At 44.2% G+C, this 26,206-nt stretch overlaps 1 protein-coding gene across 1 annotated transcript in view; it reads right to left on the bottom strand.

Moving 5' to 3' along the window:
* The window catches only part of abcc4 (ATP binding cassette subfamily C member 4 (PEL blood group)), a 129,111-nt gene that overhangs the window by 82,029 nt on the left and 20,876 nt on the right, over positions 1-26,206 (bottom strand). The window contains exons 4-8 of the mRNA XM_084327463.1: positions 22,939-23,163; positions 15,121-15,210; positions 12,838-13,001; positions 10,951-11,076; positions 7,810-8,059 (exon numbers count right to left, since the gene is read on the bottom strand). Of these exons, the coding sequence (XP_084183589.1) occupies positions 7,810-8,059; positions 10,951-11,076; positions 12,838-13,001; positions 15,121-15,210; positions 22,939-23,163 (855 nt within the window). The remainder of the gene's footprint in view (positions 1-7,809; positions 8,060-10,950; positions 11,077-12,837; positions 13,002-15,120; positions 15,211-22,938; positions 23,164-26,206) is intronic.

Genomic DNA, 26,206 nt, shown 5'->3' with positions numbered 1-26,206 from the left:
GTGCCTACCTTCCACGCCCCAAAAGAAGCGACGGAGCGGTATCTATTGAACACAGAGCGGCGCCTAGCCAGAGACCCCGCTCAAGAGACTGTGTACCGCGCTGAGATTAACAAGCTAATCACAGCGGGACACATAAAGAAAATTGACATTAAAGAGGCCGATCAGACGACCGAATCATGGTACGTGCCGCACCACAAAGTCCACCACAACGGCAAGGATCGTATTGTGTTCAACTGCAGCTACCAGATCGGATCACAAAATCTGAATAAAGAGCTCTTGCCCGGCCCAACACTCGGCCCCTCTCTACTAGGCGTGTTACTACGTTTCCGCCAAGACAAGGTGGCCATCAGCGGCGACATCAAAGGGATGTTCCTGCAGGTGAGACTAGTGGAGGAGGACAAGCCCCTGCTGCGGTTCCTATGGAGAGAGAGGATCGGGGATGAGCAACCAGCCATCTATCAATGGGAAGTCCTCCCTTTCGGAACCACATGCAGCCCATGCTGTGCTACGTTTGCACTGCAAAAACACGTCGCAGAGGACCCAGCAGCTGATGAAGAGGTCCGACAAAGTGTAGGAAATAGTTTCTACGTGGACAACTGTCTGCAAAGCGTCTCGACGCCAGAAGAAGCCGAGGCCCTTCTACTCAAGCTCCGCGCCTCCCTGATCAAAGGCGGCTTTGATCTCAGGCAGTGGGCCAGCAGCGACCCGCAAGTATTGCGCAGCCTCTCCCCCGAGGACAAGGCAGCAAGCAGCGAGACCTGGATGGCGACCATCCCAGGAGAAGCCCAAGAAATGACATTAGGACTAGTCTGGCGCTTCAAAACAGACTCGCTCCATTATAAACACACACCCCTGACCAAGGAGCAGGGAAGGTCGACTGCACTACCGACCACCAGACGGAGTGTATACAGAACACTCGCCAGACAATATGACCCGTTGGGATGTATTCTACCTTACACCACCAGGGCAAAGATGATTGTAAGAGCGTTATGGGACAAGGACCAGGGCTGGGACGACCCCATACCCGAACACCTTGCATCCACATGGAGAGAGTGGGAGACGGAACTCAGCTCACTCCCAGGTGTCAACATACGCCGCAGCTACTTCCCACCCACAGTGAGGTCGGAGACGTGCCAGATGGACCTGCACGTCTTCAGCGACGCCTCCGAAGTAGCCTACGGTTCGGTGGCCTACTTGCGTGCCCGAGAGGAGGGAGGAGAAATACATACTGCTTTCATCCTGGCTCGCTCAAGAATAGCCCCACGAAAGCAACAATCTATCCCGCGTCTAGAGCTCTGCGCAGCCCTAGCAGGAGCGCAACTCGCCACGTTAATCCAACGTGAACTCACCATTCCGGTGCAAAGAACAATCTTGTGGTCAGACTCCACGACAGTACTCACATGGATCCGGTCTGATTCGTGCAGATACAAGGTCTTCGTGGGAGTCAGAGTCACAGAGATTCAAGATTTAACAGAAGTAGCAAGCTGGAGGTATGTGGACACAAAACACAACCCAGCTGACGTCATCACCCGGGGAATGTCCCTGGATGACCTCACCCGTCACAACCTATACAGTGACGGGCCAGAGTTCCTCAAGCTCCCAGAAGAAGAGTGGCCTACACCCACCCCACGGGAAGCGAGTAAAGAGGAGGCCGAAAACAAGAAATCTATGTTCTGTGGATTGAACACACTCGTCTCCACAGACCCCGACATAGACGATTGCCTCACCCCAGAGAGTGCGCAGCTAAAGACATTCCTGTGGCACCACCCAGAGGTTCAGCTCACTACTGACATTACAGCAGCTGACTACGAAGAAGCAGAACTTCTTCTACTACAACGAGCCCAGAGAGACTCGTTCCCCGATGAGCTAGACTGTCTACAGGGAGCAAAGCCCGTCCCATCAGACAGCAGACTGCTCCACATAGCCCCCGAGAGCGACGCCCATGGTCTCATCAGAGTGGGTGGTCGTCTGCGGAGAGCTCCAGACTTACCGGATGACGTCAAGTACCCGATAGTCTTAAACAGCCGACACAAGGTCACAGAGCTGATCATAAAGAAATACGACGAGGATGTGCATCACGCCGGGGCAGAGAGAGTCTTCGCGGAGATCAGACGTCGTTATTGGATACTGCAAGGAAGAGAAGCAGTGCGGCGCTTCCAGCGAACCTGTCTAGACTGTCGTAAGTGGCGAGCGCAGCCCAGTATACCCCGGATGGCTGACCTACCTCCCTGTCGCCTCCGACTCGGCGACAAGCCTTTTCACTCCACCGGTATGGACTGTTTCGGCCCGCTGTATATAAAGAAAGGAAGAGGAACCGAGAAGCGGTGGGGTATTGTATTCAAATGCATGACCACCCGAGCGATGCATATAGAACTCCTTCCAACCATGAGCACAGACTCATTCCTTATGGCCTTCCGAAGATTCACATCGCGGAAAGGCAAACCGTCTATATTATTGTCTGATCACGGGACAAACTTCAAAGGCGGAGAAAGAGAGCTGAGAGAGAGCTTCCAAGCTATGGGCCCAGAACTTAAGACCCACCTCGCTCCATCCCAGATTGACTTCCAGTTTAATCCCCCGAACGCACCTCACTTCGGTGGAACTTGGGAACGAGAAGTACGTTCAATAAAGACAGCCCTGTACGCCGTGCTTGGGGCCCAGACCGTGGCGGAAGAAGTCCTAATGACAGTCCTCACGGAGATCGAGGGAGTATTGAACTCAAAGCCCCTCGGTTACGTCTCAAGTGATGTAGCAGATGTCGACCCAGTCACCCCCAACACACTCTTGATGGGGCGGCTGGACCCCGCGCTACCACAGACAATGTACAGGCCTGAAGAAGCGAACGGCCGAAGAATGTGGAGGTACAGTCAAGTATTGGCTGACAAGTTTTGGAACAGCTTCCTACTCCACTATCTACCGTCTCTACAGACCCGCCAGAAATGGGTGAAAGAGAGAGACAATTTGACAGAAGGAACAGTCGTCATGATTATCGACCAGTCACTACCCCGAGCTATGTGGCCGGCTGGCCGCGTAAGCAAAGTGATCACCGGTGCCGACGGAAAGGTCCGAGCAGCCGAAGTGCTCGTCCAAGGACGGATCTACACCCGACCCTGTGGCGAGGCTAATAGAACTGCCAAGGCTCCCCGATACTATCGATGACGACCATGACCCCATGACTTTGTGAACTGCCCGACCCCTCACAACAGACATTGAGTAGTGGACAGTGCGGTTAATCTGTCTCTGCTTAGCTAATTAGGTGGGACTAATTAGGAGGCGGCTGTTACAAAGGATCAGATTAAACCGAATATATATATTTATTGATTGATATATATTGCATAGTATTTGTATATCGTTTGATATCCCTTGTATATTCCTTGTACATATACACGGAATATCCCTTTAGCCTAGTACAGACCATAATATTTCATTCTCCTATTGGACAGCGGTCCACAGGCGCCAGGGCCGTGCCTCCAGAGTCAGGTTCAAAGCCACCGTCAAGACATGTCTGTACATGCCCGGCCTTGCCCAGGGATACGAGACAGAAATGAGGTTGGCACTAGATTGTTCGCCGTGCATATAAATATGGCGCAGGTGAATACAGAAGTAGAGTTACCCAATAAGTTGAAGCCTCACCCACGATACTCCGTGCGGTGAAGTATGGCCTGTTTGGCCCCAAATAGAGCATTGAGACCGCGTGCGAATTAATAACTGAATTGTCAGAGTTTGGCGCTATACCGTCGAGTGCGACATATTTCTATTAAGTCAGTAATAGTCTATTTGTGTATAGTGTATCGTGCGGCTAAAGTTCTACAGTGACCAGCATCACCAACGCTTCCTCGTATCAGCTAGAGTGCTTATCCAGGCTGGGCTGCTTTCATGGCGCTTTCACCCGAGGAGACCTAGACGAGAACCGTGTGGACATGTACACTGGATTAATCTACCCGACGACTACATAGCCCTTTGCGGCTGGATTATATTTGTTTTGGTCCTGTGATTTATGGAGCGGAGAATCGCCGACGCCTACACGTGTGGGATTTACCCTGTGAGGAGCCACGTCGAGTCTGCGCCTCAGAGAGCCTGAGGCCGGCTAGCTTTCTTCACTGTGGAGCTACAGTCTACGGAGAACAGCTGTATTCGTCTGTGGATCAAGAGACTATTGCACCGTCTCCTGTACTTGGAGTCTCCTTAGTCATCGTTGACCAGACTCTCTACTACCGACAGATCCTCTACCCCTGCTGGCTTACAACCGGGGGGACCCTTCCAGTATCTCCCGCTATATATTACTAGTGTACCATAGATATAATTCCCTAAGATTCAGGTTGTATAATTACCTCCTGCGTAACCAGAGAATGGACATTCATTATTGATTTGCCTACGCACATTCCTTTGCCTTATAAGCGCATCCAAAGTAAAATAGAGAAGTATATTATGTACCTTTTGCTGCAATAAATACTTAATTACCACTTTGTGTGGAACCGATTCATTGTGGGAAGTGTTCATCATATTTATATATCATGTACTGTATGGCCAGTAATTAAAGTACATAAAGCGGTAGTGGTTTAATGATACCATACTTATCAATACAGTCAGGGAATTGTACCCCTCAGTTACAATAATAATAATAATAATAATAATAATACATAATACATTTCTCTCAAGCCTTTGTTGAGATGGTATAGATCTACATGTATACATCTGTCTATCTAATTATTTAATTAAAGGTAGTACAACATTGTCTGTTTATGTCTGAAATACAGACTGTTTAAGGTGTCTAACCTGTGGACTTCTATATAAGAGGCACTTCCACTCTCTTCCAGTATAACACTGAGGAAGCTGTGTGTCCAGTATAACACTGAGGAAGCCGTGTGTCCAGTATAACACTGAGGAAGCCGTGTGTCCAGTATAACACTGAGGAAGGCGTGTGTCCAGTATAACACTGAGGAAGGCGTGTGTCCAGTATAACACTGAGGAAGGCGTGTGTCCAGTATAACACTGAGGAAGGTGTGTGTCCCGTATAACACTGAGGAAGGCGTGTGTCCAGTATAACACTGAGGAAGGTGTGTGTCCCGTATAACACTGAGGAAGGCGTGTGTCCAGTATAACACTGAGGAAGGTGTGTGTCCCGTATAACACTGAGGAAGGCGTGTGTCCAGTATAACACTGAGGAAGCTGTGTGTCCAGTATAACACTGAGGAAGCTGTGTGTCCCGTATAACACTGAGGAAGCTGTGTGTCCAGTATAACACTGAGGAAGCCGTGTGTCCAGTATAACACTGAGGAAGCCGTGTGTCCAGTATAACACTGAGGAAGGCGTGTGTCCAGTATAACACTGAGGAAGCTGTGTGTCCAGTATAACACTGAGGAAGGCGTGTGTCCCGTATAACACTGAGGAAGGCATGTGTCCAGTATAACACTGAGGAAGGCGTGTGTCCAGTATAACACTGAGGAAGCTGTGTGTCCAGTATAACACTGAGGAAGGTGTGTCCAGTATAACACTGAGGAAGGCGTGTGTCCAGTATAACACTGAAGAAGGCTGTTGTCTAGTATAGAATAGAATAGAATAGAAATACTTTTATTATCCCGAGGGAAATTTGACACTGCAAATCGCTCACATTAAACATTTAGACAGAACAAGTCACGAATAAGAATAACAAAACAAATTGCCTAAGAATAAGAATAGAATAAAATATACAGTAAATAAATACAGTACAAATATACTGAAGTCTACAGTAGGTGTAATATTGCACAGTGTTGTTTCAAAAGTAATAGTCCAGGAAGATGGTAACTGTCACTCTGTGCTCAGTGATGCAGTGAGGCACAGTGATGCATTGTAAAGTCTGATGGCTGTCGGAATGAAGGACTTCCTGTGCCGTTCAGTGCTGCATTTAGGTAGTGTGAGCCTAGCACTGAACATGCTCCTCCTGTCAGCCAAGTATGTGTATAGTGGGTGGGAGGGGTTTTCCCTGATGGCCTGGAGCTTAGCAAGGCTCCTCCGCTCCGCCACCCTCGCTAGAGAGTCCAGCTCCACCCCAACCACGCTACTGGCCTTCCTGACCAGCTTATCCAGCCTGTTTGTGTCCCCTGCTCTCAGTCCGCTGCCCCAGCAGGTCACAGCGTACAAGAAGGCGCCCGCCACCACCGACTCATAGAACATCCTCAACATATTTGTACAGACATTGAAGGATCTCAGCCTTCTGAGGAAGTAGTCGGCTCTGGCCCTTCTTGTACAGTGCCTCTGCGTGTTTTGACCCGTTCAGTTTGTTGTCGATGTGCACACCGAGGTATTTGTACTCCTCAACCATGTCCACACCGACTCCCCTGATGGAAACGGGGGTCACGGGTGCACTCCTCCTCCTCCCCAGCTCCACCACCAGTTCCCTGGTCTTCACCACATTTAGCTGCAGGTGGTTTTTATCGCACCATGTGACGAAGTCCACTACCAGTTCCCGGTATTCCCTCTCATCACCGTTCTTTTTGCATCCCACTATCGCAGAGTCATCAGAAAACTTCTGAAGGTGGCAGGACTCTGACCGATAGTGGAAGTCGTTGGTGTAGACGGTGAAGAGGAAGGGAGAGAGGACTGTCCCCTGCGGGGCCCCGGTGTTGCTGACCAGTCTGTCTGACACACAGCTCTGTAGGCGCACGTACTGTGGTCTGCCCATCAGATAATCAACAACCCAGGACACCAGGGTATAACATTGAAGAAGGCGGTTGTCCAGTATAACACTGAAGAAGGCGGTTGTCCAGTATAACACTGAAGAAGGCTGTTGTCCAGTATAACACTGAAGAAGGCTGTTGTCCAGTATAACACTGAGGAAGGCTAATAGCTGAAACACATAATGTTGCATTTGGTCGCTGCCTGTGCTTAATGAAAGTACCTAAAAGGACATTTCTTTGAGTGCTTCCATGATTTCTTTAATAATATCAGTGATACATGGACGACACATTATTATAATGAGTCTCCTCAATCGAATTGGTATTCTCCTAAATATCCGTTGCCGGAAGGTGGGGTTATAGGTCAACGTGTGCCATAGTAAGGGGGTGGCATCTCTCCAGAGTGCTGTTCTAGTTGAGATGTAATTGGATTTCTTTCATTGTGAAGTGGTCCATAGTGTGTAGGCCTGTCCCTTTTTCACAGACGTGCCATAGCAGATAACACTGCGGTGCGCTTGATTTAGGTGTGGCAAATCAAACTGACCCGTTATCAATCTGACACATCTGTGAAAAGGGTCCATTAGTCCACTGGCTCTCATTTTCACCTCAAGGACCCCCAAACTGAGACATAATAAGTCAGGGACCCATATTTTTTACCCCCTTGAACCCCTTCAATGACCCCACTTTGAAAACCAATACTACTAATCGACTAATCACTCATTAGTATGTCTTTGTTGATTTCCTTTGGTCAATTACAAAAATGTTTACGTGTTCTTAACCTGAATTAATTATTTCCTGGAAAATGATTAGCACATCTTTTGCATCACAATAATATCTATTACAAATATACATTGGTCTTTCATGAGTGTTAGATTTAAAAAGGTCTGATTGCAGAGATTACCGGAAGGACGATAATGTGGGAAACAGAATGTCACAGATTTGCACATTAAATGGACTTTCATTTGATAAGTCGATAAAATCAAGTGATTACTAGTCCACTGAGAAGCAGTACGATAACAGCCGTGGTAGTTTGGTAAAGTAAAAAAAAGCAGGTGGTTTGACTTTGTTAATGGATTTCTTTATTTCCATGATGAATGAGTTATTTCCTGAAGAACGATGAGCACATCTCTGGTCAGCACTAGATGTAAAACCGTACCTTGATCCTGCTGATGCTGACGCGGCATTCGGACATCTTCTCGATGGCGGCGGGGAAGAAGAGGGTGACGGTGAGGCGCACGGCGCCATACAGCGACACAGCCACGAAGACGCGGCTGGCGGAGATGCGGTTGCCCAGCAGCACGTAGACGGTGAAGGTGATGAAGACGATGACCTTGCTGGCTGAGAAGAAGGAGGCCATGTTGAGGCCCCGCAGGTAGGAGCTGCTCATGATCTTTGAGATCTCTTTCCTTATGGGGGCAGAGAGAGAGAGAGAGGGGTCAGAGGTCAGATGCAGGTATTATGTTACGTACAGTAAGGGACAAAACCGCAAGAGGAAGTGTTCCATCTTGAAGTACTGAATGGTTTTTGAGGGAATTCGATTTTCTTTTTTCTTTTTTTACTAAAAGTGCTCAAATAGAAATCTCGCTCTGAAATCCTGCAAAGCATGAGTTGTTGCAAGAAGACAACAGTGGAAGTCTGAGGGAGTTGGAGAGGAGTAATGTTATCGTGAAAAGTTTGTTGCGTTGGAATACAGCTAGGCAAAACAGATAAAAACAGCAGTTCATGTTTGTGCATTTCCAAATTGTGCAGTGTTCATAGACTATTGATATGCACACGCTGAAGTTGTGGCTAGCTAACTGTGAACGTTAGTTGTGCTACATGAACCCAAACCGCTACTACTGCTAGTCAAAGAGAACACGTCTACCAAAATTCTGCATTTCCATGAGTGGAGAGACCAGCTGCAGACAGAGTCGAGGTCATGTAATTTGACCGACAATAAGCATCTTTGTGCATCGCCATTGCTGCCATGCTCTTTATGCATTCTAAAAATAGATTTGTATGAACAAGTACTCAATCACCACTTGAGTAATTCATGCAATCACTCTATCTGGGAAAACATTTCTCGTGCGTGCCCATCCCTACTACTTATCTGTGTGTGTATCTAGTAATCTAGTAAGTAAACATGTATCTATTGAAAGGGAGATGGGCCAGAGTATTCTTGAAGCATACAGAGATGAGAATTTAATTCAAAACAGGATCCCCATGTGCTGTTTTGGAGAGCTAATCAAAGGGCATGCATGCATCACACATTAACGAAGCCTGGACGAAATAGTGAAAGCTCAAGTCAGGTTGAAAAAAAAGAGAGTCCATTGCATTGCATTAAATCCACTGCATTGTCACAATAAAAGGTAATTAAAAGGTCATTCCGGTCTTTTCAAACCTGGGCCCTATTTTAATTTGGGGTCTAAATATCACAACATATTTTGGAATTGGAATTATTATCAATATTATGTAAAGGATCCCTACAGAGATAGACCTCTGTGTTTACGTTTCCTCCAGTCTTCTAACATCGCAGGTCAACACAATAACTTTACCTCCACTCTGTCTGCAGCAGGTCTCTGTTCTAACATCCCAGGTCAACACAATAACTTTACCTCCACTCTGTCTGCAGCAGGTCTCTGTTCTAACATCCCAGGTCAACACAATAACTAATACCGGTAATAACTTTACCTCCTCTTCTGCAGCAGCTCTCTGTTCTAACATCCCAGGTCAACACAATAACTAATAATAACTTTACCTCCTCTGTCTGCAGCAGCTCTCTGTTCTAACATCCCAGGTCAACACAATAACTAATAATAACTTTACCTCCTCTGTCTGCAGCAGCTCTCTGTTCTAACATCCCAGGTCAACAAAATAACTAATAATAACTTTACCTCCTCTGTCTGCAGCAGCTCTCTGTTCTAACATCCCAGGTCAACAAAATAACTAATAATAACTTTACCTCCTCTGTCTGCAGCAGGTCTCTGTTCTAACATCCCAGGTCAACACAATAACTAATAATAACTTTACCTCCTCTGTCTGCAGCAGCTCTCTGTTCTAACATCCCAGGTCAACACAATAACTAATAATAACTTAACCTCCACTCTGTCTGCAGCAGGTCTCTGTTCTAACATCCCAGATCAACACAATAACTAATAATAACTTTACCTCCTCTGTCTGCAGCAGCTCTCTGTTCTAACATCCCAGGTCAACACAATAACTAATAATAACTTTACCTCCTCTGTCTGCAGCAGCTCTCTGTTCTAACATCCCAGGTCAACAAAATAACTAATAATAACTTTACCTCCACTCTGTCTGCAGCAGGTCTCTGTTCTAACATCCCAGATCAACACAATAACTAATAATAACTTTACCTCCACTCTGTCTGCAGCAGGTCTCTGTTCTAACATCTCAGATCAACACAATAACTAATAATAACTTTACCTCCTCTGTCTGCAGCAGCTCTCTGTTCTAACATCCCAGATCAACACAATAACCAATAACTTTACCTCCACTCTGTCTACAGCAGGTCCCTCCACTCTTGGAACAGCATTTTTCTTTAGGAAAAAGTGCTTTGGTAAAGATCTTTTGATGGTGGTGCGTGAATATTGTTTTCATCCATTTGTAGCACAACTAGCCACAACTTCAGTGTGTCCCTGTCCAACAAAGGTAGTCTAATGAAAACTGTGGGAAGTGTGACGTGACATGAGATGCATGTTCCAAACGTTGTTTTAGACAACACTACACTTTGTGTACGTTCTGCGTTTTCTTACCCAAAACAGAAGACATGGGAAGACAAAAACAAGCACGTTTAGTAGAGTCCTTAAGAAAGGCACATGAATCTGTTCATAAACATAATGCTACAGATCAGAAGATTCCAATTAGGGTTGATATATATCATGGGGGAAATGAGAAATGGTAGGTGTTTGGTTAGGAAGCATAACCCTGGGTTGGTGAGTCGGATTCCAGAACATGGAATATTCACACTCTGCAAAGTAAGGTATCAAAAAATTTATCGTTTTGGTATCTGGATAAAATCCCAGGAAGTGGTATTAGCACTGGCATCAACATTTCTCAAATGATACCCGGACCTGTGGGCAAGTATCTAAAAAATACCTACATGCAGTTCAAAGCCATGCGAGTGAATTAGAAACACAAGAAATGAAAGTCATACGTTATGGTCAAGAACATGACAACGTTGATTGTAATTTGACCAAATCACAGCAGCGACGGTGACGACACGGCTCTTATTGCCGAAAAAAAAAAGGGAAGTAGGCAATTCTTTCAGTTTCACAATGCAGTGGTGGTGGCATCTTACTTCCTGACTTGGCTGACCAGAGCCGAGAAGGGTTTCTCCCAGGCGTACATCTTGATGATCCTGATCCCAGACACCACTTCATTCATGGTGCGGATCCTGCTGTCGGTGAGAACGGCCGTTTTACTCCTGCGAGGGAAAAGGGGGAAGAAGGGGATCGACAGTGATTCATCTAGAGAAGGAAACGACTAGTTAGGGGCAAGTTCATCGTTTTTAGACCTCGCTCCAGTTTGTACAAGCCTGGCAGCGCAGTGCTTACTTGTATACAGTACACCCAAAGTTAAATGTGCTGTAGATAAAAATGTTATGTAGAGTAATACTTTTTTTTAAAGAATGCATCCACAGAGCTTTTAGAATGGTGCGGAATACAAGTATTGCTTTTCCCCCCGTCAAAAGATATAGTTGAGTGGTTTCTTCCAGGATGACAACGCCTCCATCGTGGTTTGATGAACATGAAACCCAAGAGATTCAGTCAGCAGATCTCTGGGTTATCAGATCTCAACCCCACTGACATTGTGGAGTGGCACATGAGACGGCGTGTTGGAGGCGATTCAATGACAACACTCCCATGACAATGTTGGTGCTCCTTGTTCGGTAGCTACTAGGGCTGTCCTCCATTAACCCTTTCACTACTAGGGGTGGGAATCGCCAGAGACCTCACGATACGATAATATCGCGATACTTGCGTCACGATACGATAGTATCGCGATACTAAATATATCGCGATATATTTTTTATCAAATTAAATTTCTTACCTTTTTTCAACTGCAAAGTAACACTTTGTCAACATGTTTTATCTAATAAAATAAAGTTCAGTCTGTTCATCTCACTTCAATCATTTTTATTGCAGAACATGGTATTTTCTCAAGCAGACAGATGTACCGTAAACACTGTAATCTGTGTTGCATGTACCTGACAGACTGAACTGTTTGTATTACAGTCATATTCCAAATTAACTGAATGCACGTGTGTGTGTGTGGACTACTGTACTATTACAGGTATTGAAATGAACAATGCAACTTCCTTATACAATTTTTTTTTTAATGAATTAAATATCGATACTTGGCGTCCCTGTATCGATACAGTATCGCCACGCAAAGTATTGCGATACTACTACGTATCGATTTTTTTTCCCCACCCCTATTCACTACCACTACCAAAATTGTTAACCCTTTCACGGCGACAATACAGAAGGTTAACCATTTCACAGAAGGTTAACCTTCTGTAGTGTGGTAGTGAAAGGGTTCAAAGCCATTTCTATTTCCAAGACTAGTCTGTAAAATCTGTAAAATTGTGTTAGTCCCATAGGCGGCCATGCAGAAGGACCTCTTTAAATCTAGTGCTCACCAGAGATGTACTTCTAGAGGAAATAAGAAATAACAGACGGGTTAATCGCCTAAGGGGGGGCAGCCTCAGTAGCTACCTACCTAATGAAAAGGGAACTTGTGCTGCAAATCATTTTAAAGCCCACCACACTAAAACCACCTACTCCAAATATATATGTACAGTGTTTATCCTTGGGCCAGACATGAAAGAATGTTTACAATGATTTAACGTAATCATTCACTAGTGCTTTCTGTATGTGCAGCACTTTGTTCATAGTGGTTACTGGTTAGTCATAAACATGTTAAAGCCAGGTCAAAGTTTGGATAGATATATATAATTTTGTCTTTTGGGGGGCGGTATCTGTATCTTTAAAGTAGAGAAGCTATACGCTGTGGAGACATAAGAGGCTCTTATGCTCAATAACCTGCTGGCTTGTTTCCAAAACACAAGTAATCATACATTCTCAGTTGAGACAGAGACTGAGAGAGAAAGAGGTAGAGAGAGAGACTGGGTGATAAAGAGATGCAGTGAGAATGAGAATGAGAGAGAGAGGAAGATGTGTACCTCAGTTTGGAGAAGAGCCTTCCAAACAGGGTTTGAGTAGGCATGAGGAACACCAGGACAGCCATGCCTGCCAGACAGGACGCTCCTATCTCCTGCCACAGGAGCCCGATGACCGCCGCTGCCTGCAGAGGCCCCACCCACAGGAAGTGCAGGAAGATTGTCACCTAGATAAGAACAGGGTTCCCACAGACATTGCAAAAAATGAAATTCAAGGACTTTCAAGTACTTTCGCAAGCACTCTTTTTTCGTTTTAAAAGGGCATTTAAAAGGATACAATTCACATTTAAATGCAGTTTTTATAGAAAAAAATATCTGATCCAATATTTATGGCTTAAAACCAATTTCCGACAGTTACACTTAAAAAAAGAAATGCATGAACAAAACTTTCAATGCGAATGGTTGATTTGAATTTCAAGGACTTTTTAAGCACCTTGTTTAAAAAATGGGCAGTTTTCAAGGAATTCCAGACCTAGACTTTTTTTGGTAAAAAAAGATCAAGCACTTTAAGCACTTCCAAGGACCTTATGCGAACCCTGTAAGAAGCAAGCTGGAATCAGTCAGCGCAGGTTCCTAGGAAGTGAACACGGCAGGTCTGGTGTATTAAGACACTCCTGAATTCGTCAGAACCGGGGAGTCGGTGTGATCCAGGTTTTCAACTTTCAACAAGCAAAAAAAGAAGGAAAAATAAGACCTGCGTCACATCGCGTGAGTCTACTTTTATGATGAGCCTGAACTGACAATGGGGGGGAAAAGTATCATTAAAATAAGGTACGGTACAATGAGATAAGATAAAAAGAAGAGCAAGGAGGCCACAGCTCTTCTCGACAGGGCGAGGGGGGAGAAGAGAGAGGCACGCTCGCGCTTGGCCTTTTAAAGTCTTTAATCCCAAACCCGGGGGGAGTGCGTCACCCTATTACTCATGACCTTTATCAGAGTGGACTTAGCAGCCCACTGCCAAAAGAGTGGTCCAGGCCATTTCCACCGCAGGTTCGCGCGCACTGATTAAAACGAAACTCGGAAAGACTTGAGCCGGAAAAAGCGGGCAGGGAGCCGATCAGGCTCAGTCAGGGCTCGAGTCCAGAGTTGTGACCCGAGAGCTGAGGCAGGACTCTCGGTGGAAATGCTGTTGTTATTCAGTGTCCATGAACAAGTCTGTCTGCATTGTGCATCAGATAACACATATAATAATAATAATAATAATAATAATAATAATAATAATAATAATAATAATAATAATAATAATAATAATAATAATAATAATAATAAATTCTATTTGTAATGCGCTTTACAGTTGCGAGCAAATCTCAAAGCGCTACAGTTAAAAGAACTTAAAAACTAGCGAGAATAAAGGAAAAAAAGAATATAAAAATAGGCAAGACTAAACATAGAATAACATAGAGAAACATAGAATAAATAAAACTGATAAAAGAAATTGGTAAAAGAACATAAAATGTGTGGAGCTAAAAATTTGATAAAAAGTCAACAGAAGGCTCTACTAAAAAGTTTAGTTATACACACACACACACACACACACACACACACACACACACACACACACACACACACTTCCCTCAGGCCATCAGAACACTGAACACTGATCTCTCCACACACAAGCACACATGAACACACACACACAACACACATTCTGCACTCGCTCACACCTTAGGTCACTTTAAACACACAAGAAAAGGACACTTTAAAGGAAGGGGAAAAAGGACACTTTAAGAAAATAACTTGTTGTGATTATTGCATAGTATAGTTAGTAACAGCAAGTATAGCATAGGGACATAGAAGTAAAACTGTATATTGTATAGTAGTCTACATAGGACCCAGTGCCTTTAAGTCGTAGCTCAATATTGTATATTGTATATTGCAATTATCTCAGGATTTACTAACATGTCTATTTTATCATGTCTATTCTACTTATTTTATTATTATTTACTATTATTTACTATTGTATTCTTGCACAATCAAAGCGGGCATGGCCAACCGCATTTCACTATATGCCCTGGTATGTATGTGATAAATAAACCTCTTGAATCTTGAACACACACACACACACACACATACATACAGTGTTAGTGATGGGTGATTTCAGATAATGGTTGAAGAAGTGCGTCTTTAGTCGACGGCGAAAGATTGGACGGGATTCGGCTGTCCTAACTGGGGTGGGTAGTTCATTCCACCATTGTGGGGCAAGGACTGAGAATAGGCGGCTTCTCTTTGATGACCCTCCCGGAGCTTGGATAGGAGTAGGTCTGAGGCCAGGTGAGCTTCACGTACCTCGTCAAACTTGTTGACATCGTTGGACAGCAGGTTGACGATCTGGCCTGTGGTGGTTTTCCCCATAGCAGCGCTGCTGAGACGTAGGGCCTGGAGGGGATACAGGAAATCATTCCAACACATCCTTCATTTTCAAATGCTTTTCCAGACCTTAAGGCAGGGTTCCCACAGACATTTCAAAATGAAATTCAAGGACTTTTAAGTACTTTTCCAAGCACTATTTGAAATGTTCAAGGATGTCACCCGAAGGATACAATTCACTTAAAATGAGAATGCCAAAGTGCAATACCGGCCGCATCTACCCAGGTGGCAGTATCGAGCACCCTTTGAAACATTATATCTTGGCCTGTGCGTCGATCAAATGTCTCCGGGCCCACTTTTCTTTGTCGGGCGAGGCGGACGGGTATCCCAATCCCATTGAGAAGCGTCAAATGCCTCCGATGCATCTGTTGTGGTGGATTATGTTGGCGACACGATGGACACCGGTACTTGGACTCGCAATCAGACAATTGGAATATTCTTTTTGGGGTACCTCCTAGTGAAGGTAAGGATTAAATTATATCAATCCTGCTTTGATCCAACCATGATTTCACCTCGATCGCAATGTGTGTCTGTAACATTACTCCACAACGTATGCCGTTGGTGGCGATCAAAGCATCAAAAAACTACCCCCCCCCCCCCCCTTTCATGCATTCATGATGAAACATAATACCTATTTTCTATATTTGATTTGGAAATAGTAGCCAGTGTCCAGGCGAGAAACGGCAACGCTTTTAGTGAAAATCACCACGGTATAACGCGTAAACGTATTGACGAAAAAAATCATTATTTTTCATATATTGAACGATAGATAGGTGATGTCAAATGGGCCATAGTATTGTATCCATAGCTATAATATTGAATATATATAGCCCTGCAAACACCGCCACTTATTCCTATCTTAGAGCGTTAAGAATGTAAGAGTAAAGGTGTAAGTCTGGAATTTTGGACCCCTAACCCTAGGTCCTCTTCTTCAATGATGTTGTCGAAGGGTGGAGTCCTTTCTCAGCACAAGTCATACTGTGCTTCAAACTTTTATACCTAGATCCTCCTTAGGTCGCCTAAACAAACCTGTTTGCTTTGAGTGCACTGTGGAGTAGGTTTTTCAGAGTTTATTTCAGGGCTTCTACAGACTGGAGCACGGCCCTGTTACTTGACATTAGTTTTGTGGCTAACTAGCCAGAGCTAGTACATCCAGTATGAGGAACGAGATGTATTGTGCTGAGAAAGGACTCCACAGATTTACAACAATCATTGGCAAGTAGGAAATAGGCCCAGGGGTAAAAAAAATATTCTGAACTTACCCTTTAATTACGTGAGTGGATTTGAAGATTTTGGTGCCGATAATGGCTGGACAACAGGGCTGTGCAATATAGCAAAAACCAATGATCACTGCACGTTTTTTCATACAGAATTTTACTACTGTATGAAAGACTGCATTTAAAGATCCCCTCCAGATGTATTTTAAACCATCAACATTTTTCTATATTGAATAACAATTTGTACAAGTATAGCTTTTCCACCAAAGTGTTCAATGAACTTCTGAAAATGGCTTTTTCAACAGCCAGTTTCCTTTCTGCGCCCATGTTAACCGATTGGACTTCATACTAGCCGCACCACGGCCGGCTCGCCATCTTCAGTGATAGTTTCCACGTCTGGTCTAGTCTCTCTGTGAGCCGTGGGCGCCTATACATGTGCTTGGAGCAGAGGAGCAGAATTTCTCACTGACCGGCGTGGAGCCATGGCTTTTGGTGTGAACAGCCGGGCTCCTGTTCGCTCGAGAATGACACAATCACACTTCCTCCTAAGGTGGAGTGGGATCAAGACGGCTCCTAAACCAATGGAACTGGCATCTGTGTGTGAACCTGAAAAGGATGTGATAGATCTGGTTGCGAGAAGACAGGGGGAGTCTCCAGGGTAGTTTCTCCATGCTCTGTTGGCACTGCAGCAAAATGGGGTATGAACTCATGACTCATGACAGCCCCCACAAGCGCCCAAGAATCTCCTCGGTGAAGGTACATCTGTGGGAGCGGGATAGTTGGTCACCGCAAATGTCTTATCTGGATCTATCTCCATGAGACTATGTGGCCCAGGAATCTCAGTGGAGACTTGAAGGAATTTGAAGGACACTTTTTCAAGTTCAACGTCAGGTTGGCCTCATGACGTTTGCTGTGGGTGTAGGTTGGCATCGGGGCTAACAGGTGAAGAAGGCATGACTACATGCAGGTTAAAGGAACACGCCAACATTTTGGGAAATTTGCTTATCGTCTTCTCCAGAGAGAGACAAGAAGATGGATACCAGTTTCCTCTCTGTGCGTTCAGTGGAAAGCTATCTGGCTGCACGTTAGCCTAGCTTAGCACAATGAATGGAAGCGGACAGTGCCGGTTAGCCTTCGGGGGAGGTGTTAGTTGGACAATGCCAATTCCATACCATTCATTGTGCTAAGCTAGGCTAACGTGCAGCCAGATAGCTTTCTACTGAACGCACAGAGAGGAAACTGGTATCTATCTTCTTGTCTCTCTCTGGAGAAGACGGTAGGCTAATTTACCAAAATGTTGCCGTGTTCCTTTAACATTGGACACCAGGCCTTGTCTGCCACAGAACCAAGTCAACTGGTCAGGTGATTGGTTTAACACATTGACCACCGGGCATTGTGCCCATCTCATACCCCTCTCTGCCACCGTTAAAAGCCTATGGAGATGTTTACCTTCTTTGCAGGGCTATAACTTTTTAAATTTTATTGCTATATTGACATTACTATGGCCCATTCAACATCGATTATCTATCGTTCAGGATGTGGGAACGTTATACTTTTTCATTCATACATTGTTGTGTTAATACCTTCTAGAATATAAGTATGTTTTTAATCTTTTCTGCTGTAATTCCAAAAACGCTAGTTATAGGCCCAAACGCATATGATAGATTATCGATTGCCGTTTCTTTCCCATACTCGCTATATTAAAAAATTCAAATGTATATGATCGGTATACATTATGCTTCATCATGCGTGGAGGAAAGGGGGGGGGGGGTCGTTTATAATTCCTTGATCATCAGTAATGGCTTTATGTAGTATGGGTGATATATTGATCAGATGGTTTGCAGTGAAATGAATAAACAATCGGGCTGAAAATAACGTTATATTCCTCTTACCGTGGGCCGATGAGACTGACGGTGAAAGATCCCAATTATTCGACGCCGATCGCCTAGGTCCATTTCCGGTTTGTATGGCGAAATAAACGCCGAAATCATATCGATTATTAAGTTTAGAAAGCGATCCATATGTACTATATAGTGTCTGTCAGGAGTCCCGTAGCGAGATGTGACTGCCGGAGGAATTTCATCGATGCACCGATGGCACTTCCGGTTTTTACGAGTGTAACTCGCCCGACCATCCACCAGGCGGCGGTATTGAGCCGTTGCAGTCACATCTGGGGTCCAGCTAGGGCATCGGGGGTTGGCTGGATGAATTATGAATGCCATGGTGAAAAAATGAAATATTGATCTAAAAACGCTGTACGCTGATCTTGGCAGACAACGCATGGCGGCTAATAACGCTGGACAGCGTTTCCGGCGCTGGATGTGTTAAGGGAAGAAAGGCCACTTCTCTTTAACCTTGAAACCATAGAGACGCTCTGCCACATTCAATTAAACTCCCGTCTTCCCCCGTGAAGTTCAGACCATACATTAGTGGAAAAGCCAGGTGGCTGTCAGCCATGATATACTGTACGTATTCATAGTCCAGGCGGCTGTTACCACCCTTAAACCCTTAGATGGTATTTACCACTCAGCTCTTGTATTACCGGTGATACCTACAGTACTTATCATTGTACTCTCTATGAAAAGGTTTGCTGGTCCTCTCTTTATGGGGGATAAACATTGGTATATGTTGTATTTACAAAGCTCTCCTAAACAAATTATCAACTTATCAACTTACCTCACTGCTAGATTTCAATGTAGGAGCTTATCAAACCCGCTCTCGGGACTGGATTACACTACTAATGTTCCTCGGGTCAATTCCGAACTCGGAAAGACCACTTTAAGCTTTTGTGCTCCGGACTCATGGAATAAACTACAAATCACTTTAAATATTGACTCTCTGGTGACACTGAGACATTTTAAATATGTGTGAATCTATGAGTGAATTTTCTTATATTAAAGTATATTTAGTTTTTAATAATTGTAAAGGATAGGCAAAAATAAGCATGTGCTTCAGCCTATTCATTTTTTCGGCCATTGAGTTTGGATTTTGTGTGTGAGCTTACTTTGAATATGTATATTTGTGATTTTTTCTTTTTTTTCTTTTCCTTTTGAAAGTCCACACATGTGTGTTTTTGATTTATCTGTAAACAAAGACCGAAAATAAACTATTCATCATCATCATCATAAATGGGTAAAAATGTGAGGAACAATTATAAAGCACTTTGGATAAAAGAACAAATTGTAAAGCGCTTTGGATAAAAGCACCATTTAGGGCCTAACATTTGCGAGACTTCCCATCAGCCAACACAAATGGTTGTCACGCTTCCAGAGGCTCTTCTGCATCAGTGTAGGCAGGTACTGCCTGTAGCCACGGGTTTCCATGGAAAGGAAACGACCATGATGAGCAGCAGCACCGTCTTGGCCATCTCTGGACGTTCAGGGCTGTTTTTTCTTTGTTTTGTCATGTGGTTCTGACTGTGTTCGCCTTAGCCCAATACTCCTTTTTGGCCGAGTCTTTCCACCACTGTTCCACTGTTGGCAGGTGTCCATCAAACTACTAACCGAGGAGGGATTACAGTTATTCATAATCCTCCTCACCAGTTCGGCCTCTCTGGCACATTGGGTTTCCACTTCGGGCATAATGCCCTGTTAATCATAATAACAAAGACATTGCTCTGGGACCTGGACCAGAGCCCTCACTTGTTCTTCTACTTCAGGTCAGGTTATCGTTTTGGTCAAAGAAAATGCACTCTCAGAAAAGCAGCTCTAAATTCCAGCCAGTTTTCTCACTACATGCTTTGTGCAGACCACCAGCTCCGTGCTTTGTGCAGACCACCAGCTCCGTGCTTTGTGCAGACCACCAGCTCCGTGCTTTGTGCAGACCACCAGCTCCGTGCTTTTAGCAGACCACCAGCTCCGTGCTTTGTGCAGACCACCAGCTCCGTGCTTTGTGCAGACCACCAGCTCCGTGCTTTGTGCAGACCACCAGCTCCGTGCTTTGTGCAGACCACCAGCTCCGTGCTTTGTGCAGACCACCAGCTCCGTGCTGGGCCTGGGAGTTCGGCAGACAAGGAGGCCAATAACTCTCCATCCAAAATGGGCATAAGTGGCAATGCTCAACGACGTTCAAGACTTCCGTTGCATCTCCGTTTTCTCAGAAAGTTGGAAACTCAAGTCGGATGGGGGGGGGGGGGTTGCATACACACTGTAGGGAAAGCGGAGATGAGGCCCCGCTGGTGATGTCACTAACATCAGGAAAGCACTGGGAGAAACGTTGCTGCGTTCGTGGTGCGCTGCTCCATTTGTGTTTACTCATTCATTGTAATTGTTCTAATGTTCCATTTCTCATCTCTCCGGAACGTACATTCAACCGCGGCCTGCTCAATTTGGTTTGCATGATTTCTTTCATCGTTTCCTCCATAGTCCTGAAGCATTGGTCCACATACTCTCTGAGGCTCTCTTCACTATTTATCACACTTTCAAATTGATGATCTAAAGTTCATTCTCTAGCTCACTGACTTTACTCTGGAGAAGCCAGAGTCATCATCAATGGAAGGGGTACCGGTTAGGGATGTCCCGATACCGATACCAATGTGAAGTAACCATTTAACCGGCTAACCGACATCTCCGTAATGTACTGTGGTGTAGTGGTTAACACTGTTTCCTCACAGCATGTTCTCCCCGTGCTCACAAGGGCCCCCCCGCCCCCACCAAAAAGAGAGAAACCCAATGGAAAAACATGCAGAACAGATCGCTAATGCCGTCCCTGACGACGACGGACAGGAGCACTTGGATTGGTCCCACGCCCCGCAGCCCATGTCTGCTCCCGGCTGCCCTTGGGTCAAGCGCAGAGAGGCATTTCATCTGCAACCCAATGCATGTGTGTACTATGTACCTGTGTGTCGCCCATCTTACATGTGTGTGTTGCTGCATGACAAATAAAGAATTCTTCTTCTTATAATAAGATCCATGTTTTTTTGTCGTCCAGCAGAGTGTAGATCACAACATTTTACGTCCGCGCTACGGGCAGCAATTTGAGGTGAATATATATATATATATTTTTTTTAAGATCTTCGATCCCATCGATGAATCGTAGGCACATTCGATATTTCCAACATGCACTCGAAGGCACGATAACAGTGTTGTCAAAAATTACGATTTTTCTATACATACCGATTCTGAATATTTAAAACGGTTTCAATACTCATTTCCCGCAATATCGATATTTAATTATTCATTAAAAAAATATTTGTTTAGGTTGTCACCAGCTTGGCTGGCCGTCTGCACTGATACAATTGGCTGTATCAGAGGGTGGGAGAAGCTGGCGGGGTGGGTCCGGGTCGTTGTAAACAGCGACTCCTACAGTTCGGTCGGGGCGCCTGCTAAGCGCGGATTGGACGTGAGGGGGATAGTGTGGTCCTCCCACACGCTACGCCCTCTCAATGAGAATCCGCGCTGCCAGGTGAAAAGAAGCGGTGATTGGCTGGACGTGTGTCGGAGGAAGCACGTGGTAGCCTCCACTCTCCCAAATGATCTGACTGTGGGGGGTAAAGCGCAGCGACCAGGAAGGGACTGGGAATTGGCATACGACTAACATTGGGATGGGAGAAAATCGGAGGAAAATGGAGGGGGAAAAAGACCAAAAAAAAAAAAAAAAAAAAAAAAATTGTTTTTAATTAATTTTTTTGTATAAGGAAGTTGCATTGTTTATTTCAATACCTGTAATAGTACAGTAGTCCACACACACACATGAGCATTCAGTTAAGTTGGAATATGACTGTAATACAAACAGTTCAGTTTGTCAGGTACATGCAATACAGATTACAGTGTTGACATCTGTCTGCTTGAGAAAATACCATGTTCTGCAATAAAAATGATAGAAGTGAGATGAAGTTATTTTTAAATGTGTGATCTAAACATAAACAAAGGGTTTTAAAAGTGTTATATTTATCTTCTCTTATAGTACCAGAGAGAAGCTGAGGAGAATCAACCAGCAACAAAAGCAAAATCTATTAAAAAATTATATATATTTATCTTATTTTTTTTCTTTTTCTTTTTTTACATTTTAAGATTGAACCTTTTCCCCTGTGGTATCGAAAATGGTATCGAATATCGATACTTTTCAAGTAGGGATGCTCGATATAGGCTTTTTACTGATACCGATATACCGATATTGTCCAACTCTTAATTTCCGATACCGATATCAACCGATACCAACCGATACCGATATATGCAGGGTTTCCCCCCCAAAAAACTGAATAATTTCAGGTAATTAACATTACATATATCTTATCATGGAATTAACACAACATTATGCATACTTTTGACAATAAATAAAATCAACATTTGTTCTTACTTGCATGCCTGGGTAAATAAAGGTGAAATAAATGTAAAAAAAATAAAAAAAAAAAAAATTGAAAACCGATACCGATCATTTCCGATATCACATTTTAATGCCAATATCGGCCGATAATATCGGTATTCGGTAGGCCAATAATATCGGACATCCCTATTTTCAAGGTATCGTATCGAAGTTTGGAATTCCAGTATCGTGACTGACAACACTATCTCCTACTGACCTTCCTGTAGATCATATGGCACATGGCCACTCGGATCTTCATGCCCGCCCTCTGGACATGGTAGAAGTAGAGGTGGTGGAGGATGGCCAGCAGCAAGGTGGACAGGGACATCACAGCAGCGTAGCAACACGCCTCGTGCAGACCCGCCGAGTCCTCCGGGTCGTAGGTCTCAAAGTAGCGGATCAGCTTCCCCAGAAACACTGGCTGCACCACCTTAATGACCTCCTGACACAAGAGAGGGAGAGATGGAGCAAGATAATGAAAAAGATGTTTATAACAAAACTAGAATGTCTCAATGCTGTTGTTTATACAAATTCACAAACTATCGTGTGTAGAGATTCCCAGCAAAACTGTGTGAAAAAAATCATAAAATGCATATGAAATTACAGGGCGGCTAGGTGGTGTAGTGGGCAAGGCACTCGCCACCAGTGTGGAGACGCTAGGATTCGCGTGTTCGAATCCAGCTCTCCACATTGTTTTCAGTTTAGCTGGTCGTCCGCAGTAATACACATTGGCCGTATTACGGGGAGGGAAACTGAAGGGTGGGGATCGAACGTTGTGAACAAGCGACTCCTACAAGTCGGTTGGTGCGCCTGCGCAGTAGAATCAGGAAGTGTCGGGGGCAGCGTGAGCCTCCCACGCGTTACTCCTCGACACTGAGAGATCGAGCTGCGCAGGTGAAAAGATGCGACTGCTGTTACCTCAAGTACCGGAGGGGACTTGTGCTATGTATGACTTAGTCCACATTGCAGCCGGCTTGTGGGAGGCAAGAAACAGCGTTCGTGACAGGGGAGGGTTGAATTGGATGATACGAAATTGGGATGGGAGAAAATATAGAAAAATGGGAGAAAAAGTGGATCAAAAAAAAATGCATATGAAATTACTTTCAGTTTAATTTCAGTTACGGAGCAACATATGAAGGGGGAGGGGACTCTTATCCTTTCCTATAAAAACACACTCTTCGTAACAGTGGCCTTTATTTCATTATGCCTTATAGGACGTAGGAGCAATTTGCCTCAATCTATAACGTGCAACAGCCCGGGCCCTTTTTAGGACGATGTGGCCACCGGCGGAACACGGCACTTTGTGAACGTCTAGCGGCTCGGGTCTGCATTTTTATACAACATATATTATATATGAATTAAAGCCCTGTGTTGCCGTTCGAATGCCACCTCACTCGACAAAATCCGTTCCTCGGTTCTCAAGTTACATGCCGATATGTCAGGCGTGCAACTTTGTACATGCAAGTGTCAGATTACCACCCCGGACTCCCGAGGCTCTAAAACTGTCAATCATTCGCAGATTGTGAAAACTATTGGGACAGGGTTGTAGCCAATGAGTGTAGCTTTCCAATGATACCCCATGCGGGGTTGTGCGGATCAGTCAAAGTCAAAGTCAGCTTTATTGTCGCTTCTCATAATGTGCAAGACATACAGAGAAATTAAATTACGTTTCCCCCTTCCCACAGTGTATATAAAAAGAAATAATCTAATATAAACATAAAGCAACATATAGGACACTATAAACATAAGTAACATATGGGACACAGGCGGCTGGGTGGCGCAGCGGAGATTGCGCTCGTCACCAATGCAAGAGACTCCGGTCTCGAATCCGGGTGTCAGCATTGCCTCCGGCTTGGGCCGGCCGTCATACTGGCTCAATTGGCAGAGGTAGCGGGTGGAAGTCGATGGGTGGTAATTTGGACGTTGTGGACAGCGACTCCTACAGGTCGGTTGGGGGACGCCTGCACAGCAGAGACAGGAAGTGGCGGGGGTAGTGTGAGTCTCCCATGCGTTACACCTCGCCAATGAGAGTCCGCGCTGGCAGGTGAAAAGATGTGACAGGCTGCCTCCTCGTGTACCGGAGGGGACACGTGATGCAATGCTTCTATCCTCCCTACAACCGACCAGTGGGGGGCATAGTCGAGCAACGTTCAAGACAGGGGAGGGGATAATTGGAAACACGAAATTGGGATGGGGAAAAAAATATATATATAGAAAAATAAGGAGAAAAAGTGGATAAAAAAATAGTTACATATGGGACACGATGTACATACACTATACAGGACTACCGGTATATATACAGTATAAACAGTGGCAACTTTTTTTTTTATGTATGATTGAAATAAATATAGGAGGTGAAAGAGAACTTAGTGCAACTTTTTTTATCAGGGATCTAGGTTAAAATGTACAAGCAAAACAGGGAGTGAAAAACACACAGAATGCATTGCCGTCAATGACGAAATGGAATACTGGAGAACTTTTTTTGTGTAGTTTACCAAAATCGCTCTTAATCACCCATTTCTCAACAGATTTTAATGAAATTTGGACCGGTACTACATAAGACTTCAGGCTATGGACCCGCAGTGTTTTCCAGCGTATACCATATTATTATTATATATTATTTATTTGGATATTGCAACTACTACAGAAAAACGTGAGTACACAAGTACAAGTACAACTCAAGTTCAGCCCTATGTTACTCTATTTCATTAGCACTAAAAGTTTTCTTTATTGTGTAAGAAACTTCAGAATGTTATCTTTCAAAAGAGACCGGGCTTATGCATGTGCTATAACTATAAAGTATAAAGATACGCTTTTCAAGAAAAGTATGCAGTCCTCTGGGTGCCTGTTAAGAGGTTAAAAGAGGTTTTAGATAACATTGAAATGCTGGATACTAACAAGAGATGTAGCCCTGTATTGTATGGTATATATATATATATATATATATATATATATATATATATATATATATATATATATATATATATATATATATATATATATATATATATATATATATATATTAGATTCAAATGTATTGTCATTAAGACAGCACAAGTACAGTACAATGAAAATAAGTTTGGCATCCAACTAGAGTGCAAATGTAGCAGTAAAGTGCAACCGCAATATACAATGTACAGGTGGTTAAACTGGGTACAAAATATACAAATTAGTAATACAGAGTGTAGTGCTAATCAGATGTATGTACAGAGTTGTAGTATAATAATAAATAAAAACAGTATGACTACTAGTGGCCAGCAGCGTGACTAGTAAGAGTAGGATATGTACAGATATTAATATAGTAAAGGACTATGTGCAGGTAAGTACAGACAGGTGAGGATAGGTATATGCAGTGGAAATAAATATATAATGGTATATACAGCATTATTGTACATGCTATCATACAGAGCTAAGGGTTATGTGCAGGTGCAGGCAAGTATATAAAGGGGTTATATGCAGGTATATTCAGACAAATTATGGGTATA

The sequence above is a fragment of the Notolepis coatsorum genome (genome assembly GCF_963971535.1).
Source record: "Notolepis coatsorum genome assembly, chromosome: 1".
NCBI lineage: Eukaryota > Metazoa > Chordata > Actinopteri > Aulopiformes > Paralepididae > Notolepis > Notolepis coatsorum.
This window is presented reverse-complemented; position numbering and strand designations above follow the sequence as displayed.